At 39.9% G+C, this 11,891-nt stretch overlaps 1 protein-coding gene across 1 annotated transcript; it reads left to right on the top strand.

Moving 5' to 3' along the window:
- Positions 1-376: 376 nt before the first annotated feature.
- On the top strand, positions 377-11,637 carry xk (X-linked Kx blood group (McLeod syndrome)). The gene is made up of 4 exons (XM_053492029.1): positions 377-444; positions 598-884; positions 4,956-5,218; positions 9,525-11,637. The coding sequence occupies exons 2-4, from the start codon at positions 640-642 to the stop codon at positions 10,337-10,339; spliced, it is 1,323 nt and encodes a 440-aa protein (XP_053348004.1). The 5' UTR covers positions 377-444; positions 598-639; the 3' UTR covers positions 10,340-11,637.
- The last annotated feature ends 254 nt before the right edge of the window (positions 11,638-11,891 follow it).

The raw sequence follows: 11,891 nt of genomic DNA, 5'->3' as shown, positions 1-11,891 counted from the left end.
ATAATAATAATAATAATTCATTAAAATTATATACTACTATTGCTACTTCTAATAATAATAATTTATTAAAATTATATAATAATAATAATAATAATAATAATAATTCATTAAATTTATATACTACTACTATTACTACTTCTAATAATAAAAATAATTATAATCATCATTATCATCATCATCATCATCATAATTCGTGAAAATTATTATTATTTCTTTCATTTTTTTAATTATTATTTTTATACATTTTGTTTTACATTTCAGGATTTTAACATGTCTTTTACGCTCCTATCCCCATCTAATTCAGGTTAAATATGGAGTCTTAATTAAAATATTTGGCAACCATCTATTATGTGACTGCCGAACCTGTCTGTGTGTAAATAGATCAGAACACAGGACCGGGAACCTGAGAGATGAAAGATGTGTTAGAGTCTGCGGCATGTGTTGGTATGTGGATGTGCGGCTTTATACTGTACTGTCTATACTATACAAAATATTATAGTAAACACTGCAGAACATGGCAACCCAGATCCCCGCGGTGGTGCGCGCTCTGTATGTGTATGTGTGTGTGTGTGTATGTGTGTGTGTGTGTGTGTGCAGCGCAGAGAAGCGGATCAGGATGGCGGAGTGAGGGGTGAGAGGATGAGACTGCCCAGCTCCGTCCTGGTGTCGGTCTCCCTGTTCACGGCCGAAACCACGGCAGCTCTGTACCTGAGCACCACGTACCGCTCGGCCGGGGATCAGATCTGGCAGGGCTTCACGCTGCTCTTCACGCTGGTGCCGTGCGTGTTGGTGCAGCTCACCCTCATCTTCATCCACCGAGACCTGAGCAGAGACAGGCCGCTCATCCTGCTGCTGCACCTCCTGCAGCTCGGACCTGTCATCAGGTGAGACCTTCTACTCTGTCATTCAGCATGGAGGTCTGTGCTGCTCCAGGGTGTGGGTTAGGATGGATAGAGCAGGTGAATCAGGTTCATCTCTGGAGTTTCTGACCATGTCCATGTGTACAGCTGTGTGCCATCTGGGCTCAGACACAATGCACATGACATGGTGTAGGGTCATTACCTGAATATCGAATATAGCTTGTACACAAAGACAGTTACATAATCAGGCAGAATTGTTTATGTAATTTACTTGAATTTAATTGTTTCTATCCAAACATTTTCGCCTCACACCTCCAGGGTTCGGGTTCGATTCCCGGCTTGTTTTTCTGTTTCCCCTGTGCTTTGCTTAGTGGGTTTTCTCCAGGTACTCAGGTTTCCTTTCGCAGTCCAAAGACATGCAGATTAGGCCAATTTCATTCCCAAATGCCCTTAATGTATGTGTGTGTGTGTGTGTGTGTGTGTGTGTGTGTGTGTGTCCAGGGTGTCCCCCAGCCTCGTGCCCTAAGTCTCCTGGGATAGGCTCCAGGTCTGGCGCAACCCTGAATACAGGATAAAGCGGTATAGACAATTAGTGAGAGTGAGTGAGTGTTTCTATCCAAACATTTTCACCTTCAACCTCCAGGGTTCGATTCCCTCCTTGGGGTCTGTGTGCATGGAATTTTCCTGTTTTTCCTGTGCTGGGTGCGTTTCATCCAGGTACTCCACTTTCCTCCAGCAGTCCGAAGAAATGCAGATTAGGTCAAGTTCAATTCCAAACTGCCCATAGTGTGTGTGGGAGTGAGTGTGTGTGTATTTGTTTGCCCTGCAATGGATTGGCACCCTGTCCAAGGTGTACCCCACCAAGTCTCCTGGGATAGGCTCCAGGCTCCCCGTGACCTCGTATACAGGATAAAGCAATATAGACAATAAATGAGTAAGCAAGTGTTTCTATCCTTGCTGATCGCTTTACATGAATGTTTTTCCCATCTTAACAGTGACAGAAATAACCATAATTGAACACACATTTCCAGTTTGGGATCAGCATGTCCAAGGATTAAAGAAATCTAACTGGACATAAATGAATGCACTTAGGACCTATATAACCATTCTGTGGCCTGTTTCACTGTAAAGAACAGATGATACTGATTTAAATGGTTATATACAGTAGTTTATAACTTCAGTCATAACAATAAAACCTTCGACAGGTAACATGAATAACATTGATTATATCATTATACAGTAGATGCACCTGTTAATGGGAGGGTTATATACTGTAGGAAACCCAAGCGGCACATATCCGTGCCGGCAACACATCATAGGTCAATAATGATTAATGACAAAATATACGTGCTTATATGAAAGACTTGTTTTCTGTTTTCGGATATGCTAGGTACAACGAAAGTCATCATTACTATAACGTGTACATTTTACCACTAATAGAATATGTCAAAATGAGCAATTTTTTTTGGGGGGGGTCACAGACACGTCCGAAAAACACATGATCTGTGCTATTTCTCTGCCTATGTGACTTTTTTTTTTTTCTTTTTTTTTTGCTCAGTCATATTTGTATAGTTGGTTAAAATGAAATGAAATTCAGTTTATCATATTGCCTGGGGTTTGCTGAACAAAAAGGATGTTGCTATATACTGCACACTACTGAGCCCTATATAAATATATGTATTTAAAAAATGCTTAAATGCTAAGTTTAAAGAGCTACATATTAAGTTAACAGTAAATTCTCAAAATCGATTTGCTGGATTTATACATTTTACAGAAATGTGTTTTCTGCTTGACACTGAGAATCATGTGTCAGTGTGTCACTGGGATGTTTTAAAACAGTCAATATTGCAGCAACATGACAGTTCCAGCTGTCCCTTAGCTGTAATATGGAGTGTGCATAATTGATGCATTGACATTGTCTTCAACAGTCGCCTGTGCTGTCCTGATCAGATAGCGCTGGTCAGTGTTTCAGGTCGTATGTGGCTCATCAATAATTAATACTTTCATTTTAATAGCTTTCCTCACAATGACCTCTGAAGTAGTCACAGCTGGTAATGTCCACAAATGTTTGTTTTTCTTTTTTTTAATAACCATGGTTGTATGCTTAGGTACAGCAAAATTATCAGGCCTGTGATGTGTAATGGAATAGCATTTTAAGTTAATTAGCCTGGGGGAAAAAGCCGCAGTGGAACTGTGCAAGTGGCCTCCCCCAGGCAGTGTTTGTCTAGTCTCTTTGCTAATGTAGCATTCAATCGATACAAAATAGCACATTTTAATGTGATGTGCTAAAAACACACAGATTTATTATAAGGACTGTACTGAGTGTATGATAATTTATGTCTAGTTTTTGTGTTTTTTTTTAAACAGGATGTGAGTCTATTGCCATGTGTCTTGACTTTTGTCCCCTGGGTTAACCTGACTGTAGTTGATATAACAGATGTCATGAGTCTGCCACGAATGGTGCAAAACACTTCTACCATATGAAGGTTAATAAAATGGCTGTGTTTAATCAATCAGTTAAAATACTGGACCACATTTGAAGTTTTGACATTTTCACTGCCACTGTTCTCTTGTGTGGTTGCAATTTCCAAGTAAACACAAATACATTTCTCTAAAGTAGACCTTACATCAAACACATTTCCTGTTAAAACTAATGCACTTTTGTTCTCATAGCACACATTTATAGAAGGGATCTATTTATGGTCTCACTATCTTGTATCACCCAGATGAGGATGGGTTCCTTTTTGAGTCCTCTCAAGGTTTCTTCCTCATGTCAGCTCTTGCTATCGCCGCCCTCAGGTTGTTTATTCGAGACTTTTTGTTTTATTTATACCCATAATTTTAATTTCTTTGAACCTGCTTTGCAACAGTGTTCATTGTTAAAAGTGCCGTGAAAATTAAATTTTTATTTATCCAAAGTAAAAAGATATTGAGATATGTCCAAAATAAGAGTAAGTCTCTTTGAGCACTTTTTAGTTATATTATAAATCATTATATATAGTATACAGACATAGAAGAGTAAAGGCAAACTAAATGTCCTTATTGTGTTGTTCATGATGATGTTTTTGTGAATAAGTATCCAGATTTTGAATATGCATGAGAAAAGCTAAGACTTTGGACAGTTACAAACTGTAACTGTAGCATCCTTTTAATTGCCTATTTACAGTATATAATCCAGAAGGATTGCCCTCTAATCGCTTCGTGCTCACTGTGATGCTACCCAGAGAGATGGCTAATTATAGCATGCTGTTTGGACTTGTGTATACAGCACAGAGTCCTACATGGGTTGGATTATATAATTACAGTAGCTATATGATATTTGATTGTGAAGTATGTTTACACATATAGTACATTTTTTAAACTTATTTTAACTTAATATTTATTTTGCTTATATCTTCAGTGGTATAATTTACCCGTCTAGTACAGCAGACAGTTCATATAACTAAAGTTAAGCTAGGTATTGTATGTTAGTTAGTTGGCTTATGAAGTTGAAATGAAATGGAAAAAAAGGAACGGTTAAACAATTACAATGTGAAATATTTGATCGAAATGTACCCTGAGCATTGGAAACCTAAATATTTGGTGTAGCTATACAGATATACCTAATGATGCATTGACCAGCAGCAGAATAATTGGTTATACAGTGTTTCTGATCCATCCATCCATCTAGGATCCTCAGTAGTCCAACTACAGATTGAGGAGGCCACTGGTGACCATTGTGTTTATACCGATTTTGTAATCAACACTCACACACTCATTCACCATTCACTCATGTTTGGGCAATTTGGGAACTCTAATTAGCTTAATCTGTATGTCTTTGGACTGTGGGAGGAAACTGGAGAACACGAAGGAAACCCATCAAGCACGGGGAAAACATGCAAACTCCATGCACGCAGACCCACTGCTGGAATCAAACCCAGAACCTGGAGGTGCAAGGTTAGTGCTAATCACTAACCCACCGTGCCACCTACTGTATACAGTGTTTAAAAAAAAAAAACATCAAAACCTGTGCTGAATGATCGCTATGTCTGACAAAATGTATGTCAAAATGTACAGTGCCTTAAAAGCCCTTCCCTTAACCATGTTCTTTTCCAGGTGTTTGGATGCCTTTTGTATCTATGGAAGTGCGGGGAAGGTGGAGGAACCATATGTCACTATCACAAGGAAGAAACAAATGCCTCGGAGTGGCCGGTCCGAGGAGGTGGAACATGAGGTCGGGCAGGCTGAGGGCAAGTTGGTCGCTCACCGAGCAGCCTTCGCTCGAACCTCCGTCATTCAGGCCTTCCTGGGCTCTGCCCCTCAGCTCACACTGCAGCTCTACATTTGCGTGCTGCAGAGGGGTGTTTCCATTGGAAGAGGTAAGTGGAAAGGGCACAGACACACGTATATATGGGAAGTGCTGGACCTGAATGGCACTTAGAATCTAAATTGCATTCCTCATTGTTATTACTATCACATAACGAGCCTAAGTGCATTGTAGAGCATTGACAGCCTCAGAGCTTTAGTGTCAGATATGACTTAAAATGTTGGAATGGTATAAGATGACCCTTCCTGAACTTCTTTGTGTAACAGGCCCTCACTTGGTTGTGTTGATTTATAATCAGTTTCCTGTTTATTCAGGCTATTCAAGCCTTACTGACTGAATAAACTGAATCAGGAAAGGCACACCTTTTCTGGTGTTGTTTGTAAGTACACACTGTGGTAAAAAGGAATGCATATTTCTAAATGTCAAACCGTAAACAAACTTCGCTTTCCTTTTTGGTAGGAAATGATCGGTACACATGATCGGTCCAATCTGACAATTACGATTTAAATTTTAAATAAAATGTATTCCTTAGAAAGTGTTTTTGCTAAGAAACTAAATGGCTGAATCGTAAGAGCAGTTAGTGATCAGTTCATTTAATGTGCTTATGTCTTCTTTAACTCTGGTGCTTTCATATTTACCATGACTATTTACTACCATGACTATTGTGATTGCACAAAACCCTAAAGAACCGTTCTACAAAAAGGAATCTTTGTTTCTTAGGATGTTCTCAAGAGCCATTTTAGTACTCGATCTCAAAAAGCACAGCTCTTGCAGCACATGTTTCCTAAGCACTTCTCATGTCAGCGTTAAACCCGACCATATCATTGCTACATTCAACAGCTTTGTCACATGACAGTGAAACACTTCACACTACACCAAGCCAACTGCTTCCTACAGCCTTATCTCAAGGATGCACACTCGATTACGAAGGATATGAGCGTGTAGCAAAAGGTCAAACAACCCAGCGTTGCCACAGGCAGTTTTTTTCTGTTTATGAGCGAGTGAAAAAAATGCTGTTTATATCCAATAACTGAAATGGATCTAATGTCAAACTTATGCATGTGAATGCTAAATTAAGCTTTAAGGGCCGCTGCCATGTAATTAAGTTCTATTGCACATTTCACAATTAAAAGCTCAATAGCAGCTTAAGAAATAGATAAAACAATGCAAAGACACACATTTAAAATAAGCAATAGCCTGAAACAGCAATGTAACTAATTAATAAAAACAGTGCTTGAATATTTTCAAAACTATAAATATAAAGAGAAAACAAACATAAAATAAAATAAAGTACAGAATATTATATCTGCCTCAGCAGCTGGTTATACAGTAAATGCTGTCACGGAGGTATTTTATCTTAATTTGTTTGTTGTAATTAAGCCTGAGCTTTTTACAGACTTGATTAAAATAGATCTCTATTTTTGGAGAGAGCAGGCCAGAGCCAAGACACTCTTTAATTTCACAGGACACTAAAATATTTCCTTGAAAATTTATAGTAACTAACTGGCAACTGATTTGGTAGGAGCTCCCTGTCATTAATATTTATGGACCACATACTGTACTCTAATGTTTGTTTTATGGAGCACTGGTGGCTCAGTGGTAGGTGTTTCGCCTGCCATGTGGAAAGCCAGAGTTCATCTCCCAGCCAGAACCCAAACCCCAGCCATTGTATGAAGTGACAGACCCAAGCACCGATAAAATGGGAGGGTTGCGTCGGGAAGGGCACCCGGCATTAACCCTGTGCAAAGCTTGTATGTGCGAACTGCATGGTCCGATGTGGCGATCCCTTGCCAGGAGCAGCCAAAAGACCAATGTTTGTTTACAATAACAACATGGTGCTATTCTTAAAATGAGTGTCAAACGATATTTTACAAATGTAATATGGTAACGTAAAGTAAAGTTTCATCTTCATCAGTATGCCTGTGTGAGCAAAAGCCAGACCGCCTGGTCCGATTCCACAGAAAATCCAATATAGCACAAATTACTGAAAATTTGAACTGAGTCAATTTATTATTTAATAACAAACTCTGTTCAGTTTCATACCAGAACCTGTACAGTGTGTTGTATTTTCTACTGAACAGTGATTTGCTGACCCAGCGCTCTGTAACAGGCCCTCAATTGAGCATGCATGTACAGATGGAGGATCACGGCATGGGGCATGTCATTTGGGAACTCTTGGCAAATAATGCCATGAAGTAAGGATTACTGGAGTGAAGACTAATTTGCAGGAAAGGTGCCATATGTTTGCAGGGTTGTTGTTGATTTGGTTGGGTCTTAGTGAATAAAGAAGTGGATTATATAGCGCATATCAGGTATTTAGGCCGGTGCAGAAACTGGATCAAGTGCTGTGAGTAGGTAAGAAAGCGGAAAATAAAAAAATAGATGGAAACCAGATTGCAACAAGTGATCTGACAGAGATTGGATGAGTAAAAGAGGCAGGAAGTAGGGCAGGCAACAAAGCCAGGGTCAGCAGTGCTCAGATGAATGACAAAAATTGTGGACACGGACAGGGATTGTCAAAACATTTAGTGTTTAAGTAGGTTTAGGTGCCGGGGCTTTGACTCTGATAGATCCGTTCTGCCAGGGAGAGATGTTGTTACTATCTTGGAGAGGTAGCCCAGGAATCCAGTTGCAGGTAACATGATGCCCGTCATAACATCGTTTTGGCCACTGCAATGAATTTGAGGGTATTCCCAGGATGACATACTGAAACCATGCTCTAGATTTTAATTAATCTAGAATTTCCTTCTGGATCAATAAAGTATCTCCCTGTTTATCTATTCATGGGTTAGCAGTCTGAGGGACACTGTTGGGGGCAGGGTAAACTATAGAACTAAATCCAGCTGAACTTGAAGGTTGTCGAAGTTGAAGGTAATGTGAAGCTGTAGATTTATACAGTAGTCTTTTAGACTTATAGGCGAAGTTTAACAGCTGGCCTGTGAACTAATGGACTTGAGCAGCCAGTTGTGTAGCGTAAGATAAATGGCATGACCCCACCAAAGGTCTTTAAGTCAAGAGAGGGGTTCATGAAAATATAACATCCAGGCAGCGCTGACTGAGAAATTTATTTCCAACCCCAATGAATTTCATTCTAACTGTCAGTGAAGAAGTGATATTTTAAGAAGTAGCTGAAGCATTAGGAGACCATGATGTATTGATGACTGGCACAGACATAAAGGGCGCGAAGAACTGAAACTGCAACTGCATCCAACTAATCCTCTCAGCATTACCTTGTGTTTACTCTCGCTTGCTGGATTTCCTTACAGGAAAGCCACGATGAGGTGGATGTAATTTTAGAGCTGATATTTAAGATGTTCCACTAACAAACTACTTCCATTAAGTGCAGCTATGGTAACCAGAGACAAATCAATGTGCATTGATTTTTAATGCACCAATTAAAGTATATACAGTATGAGACATTTACCTGTCACCTATTTCTATGATAAAACATTTTCATTAAACAGCTTATTATTAGGTGGCATAATGGTTAGCATTGTGGCATTGCACCACCTGGGTCAAGGGTTCAAGTCTCACCTTAAGGTCTGTTTGTGTGGAGTTTGCATGGTGTGCTCCCATGCTTGGTGGGGTTCCTCAGGGTTCTTTAATAGTCCAAAGGCATGGAGGCTGGCCTTTTTTCAAATTGCCTATATGAGGGAGTGAGTATACAAGTGTGTGTGTGCGTGCTTGTACCCTGCAATGGAGAATTTATCACTAAATATATATTTTTTCCTACCACAATTATTATGTTAAAAAGCAAAGACCTCCTTTTATTAGTCAGTAGTTTTGTATATATACACACTATCCACTTTATTAGGAACACTTCTACACCTGCGTGTTCATGAGGGTTTTTAAATGAATCGATCATGTCGCAGCAGCACAGTGCACAGAATCAAACATCTGAAAGGAGAAAAAGTGTGATCATTGTGAACATAATTGTTGGTGCCAGATTGGCTGGTATGAGAAAAAAAAGAATTGTGTGAGATTTTCACACATGCCTGTCTCTAAAGAATGGTGCCTTGAAAATAAAAAAACACTGACAGAGCAACAACTCTGTTAGTGAAACCATCTTGTTGATAAGAGAGGTCAGCAGAAAATAGGCAGGTTTGTTCAAGCTGCCAGGACGGATATTGAAACTCAAGTGATCATTCTTTACAACCGAGGTAAGCTGAAATGCACAAAAGATTGACCATGCGGTGGAATAAAACACCTGATCAGATGCTTTTCTGCTCACTGTGGTTGTAAAGAGTGCTTATTTGAGGATTTTTTTGGTTGTGGCTTTTCTTTCTTGATAATTGTCTGTTCAACTTCTGTCAACTCTAATTCACTTAATGTTTTTTTTCTGTGTTTGTCTTTCTCAGCCACCCTAATGGTCATCTCTCTGCTCTCTATTGTGTACGGTGCACTACGCTGCAACATCCTGGCCATCAAGATCCGCTACGATGACTACGCAGTGTCAGTGCGCCCTGTGGCATACGTGTGTGTGTTGCTGTGGCGCAGCTTTGAGATCGCAACACGCGTTGCTGTGCTCGTGCTTTTTGGCTCTGTTCTGAAGGCCTGGCTGCTGCCTGTTGTCATGCTCAGCTTTATCGCCTTCTTCCTGCACCCATGGGTGGCATTCTGGCGCAGCGGCTCGCCCTTCCCAGAGAGCATTGAGAAGACACTGACCCGCGTGGGCACAGCTACTGCACTGGCCATGCTTACTTTTTTGTACGCCGGCATCAACGTTTTCTGCTGGTCGGCCGTGCAGCTGAAGCTTGAAGACCCTGACCTGATTGACAAAAATTACGGCTGGAAGCGAGCGACTGCTTACTATTCGATACGCTTCGTCGAGAACATCGCACTCACATCCCTCTGGTTCACTCACCGCACTGAATTTTATCGACAGGTAGACGCTCCGGTGCTTGAGACGCTTTTACTGTTTAGCTATGTTCTTGCTGTGTTCTTCATGCTCCTATTCTACCAGTGTTGCCACCCCTGCAGGCACCTGTTCTCCTCCAGCCCGGTGCAGGGACTATGGGAGTGCTGTGGTTCAATACAGGTGCCGGCTGTGTCGTGTTCCCAGCCTGGATCGACACAGGAAAAAGTCTCCTTGGAGAACCATGATCCAGCCAAAGATGGGGACCATGAAACAATTTCCACCACCAACGGAGACATCAGCCAGTGTCTTTGCTGAGTCCCTAATGAGGTAAAGAGCCACAGTACAGATGGAGAAATAGAGTAGGTGGCATAGCACTTGGACACTCTTACCAAGCAAATGCTTTAGCTGAGAATTAATGTGAAACATTGTGATTCAGGCAGAAACCGAGGACAAATGGAGGTGTCAGTCTGAGCCTACAGAGAAACTTTCCTTTAAAAGTGCCCCTTATGGACCAGCAGCTTGATTAGCCAATGATGTTAATGTATGTTCTGTTGATCGTCTGAAAAGACTATTTTTCCTTCCTTGGATTTATGACAAACCAGTCAGCATGATTGTTTCTCGGGTTGTTTAAATGCCGTCGCTTCATGCATGTGCTGTTAAAATTCAACAAAACAGAAAATGCTGCTTTTTGCCATGTAAGCTACTGTCTGCCTGACTCTCGGTTTGTCTCTGCGTTCCTGTCCCTTCATGTTCCTTCCCAAAACACCACAATTATAAAGTGTATACAATTCTTAAATTTTTTTTTAATTTAAAATCCTATCCTATCCTATAAATTCTATGCACCACAAAGCACATTTAGTACAACCTAGAAGGATTACAATCGATAAGAAAACACAGTACAATTGTATGTTTCTCAGTTTTTCTTTAGAGTCCTCTAACTAAAAATCCCACTCCTATAAGAGTAGATTTATAAATGACTCATGTAAGCATTTAAAGTTTACAAACATTATTTCTCTATTGCATTTCATGTACATTTAATGTAAAGGACAAGGGTCTTTTAATTCCAGGGTCTGGGTTCGATTCCCACCTCAGGGTCTGTGTGCATGGGGTTTGTATGATCCCTGTGTGTTTGATGGGTTTCATCTGGGTACTCCAGTTTTCTTCTACAGTCCAAAGATTAGGCTAATCCGACCATGGTCACCATTGTCCTTCACAGTCCCTAGCTGGACTACAGAGGTTCCTAGATGAATGGATGGATGGATGGATGGATGGATTCGCGTTTGAGAGCAGATATAATCCAAGCAGTGAGGGGTCACCTGATCATCAGCTTAGAGCCTTAATACTCACTCACTCACTCACTCACTCACTCACTCACCGCTGCTGCATATTGATACACCACCTCACTGATATAATTTTATTACATTACTGTATTAATACATTATTTCATGTTTCTTTCTCTTTGGCTTTAAAAATCCAGCCTGTGTTTACAGTTTTAGCTATGATTTCACAATTATGTAAAAATAATAATTCATCCATCCTAAACTTAAAATGCTTACAGAGGCATTAAGCTACAGTATATTCATATCAAAATGCCATTCAGTGTCTTTAATATTCTGTTTTATTTACAAGCTTGTATATTATATTGATTCGATTATGTTGTCTTACATGTTTATTGATCATTAACAGCTTATTGTTCTGTTTCCCGTAACTTGAATTAGATTATTTATTGACTAATTCAGAAGGACAATAAATTACATCTGTGATGGTGTGTTTTTAACATGTAGGTTATAATTATAAATCCAAAAGTAAGTTAAGAATGCTTTGGGGAGGTTTTATATATATTTTTAAGGTAGATGTGATTAATGAT

This window comes from Clarias gariepinus, chromosome 3, assembly GCF_024256425.1.
Source record: "Clarias gariepinus isolate MV-2021 ecotype Netherlands chromosome 3, CGAR_prim_01v2, whole genome shotgun sequence".
Lineage (NCBI taxonomy): Eukaryota > Metazoa > Chordata > Actinopteri > Siluriformes > Clariidae > Clarias > Clarias gariepinus.
Note: the sequence above shows the minus strand (reverse complement) of the source record. Positions and strands in the feature narration are given on the sequence as shown.

Bases quoted from the DNA above. Each gene is read 5' to 3' on its own strand.
- xk (XM_053492029.1), top strand. From the start codon at position 640: ATGAGACTGCCCAGCTCCGTCCTGGTGTCGGTCTCCCTGTTCACGGCC. The intron at 885-4,955 runs GTGAGACCTTCT...GTTCTTTTCCAG, and splicing joins CAGCTCGGACCTGTCATCAG to GTGTTTGGATGCCTTTTGTA. The intron at 5,219-9,524 runs GTAAGTGGAAAG...TGTCTTTCTCAG, and splicing joins GGGTGTTTCCATTGGAAGAG to CCACCCTAATGGTCATCTCT.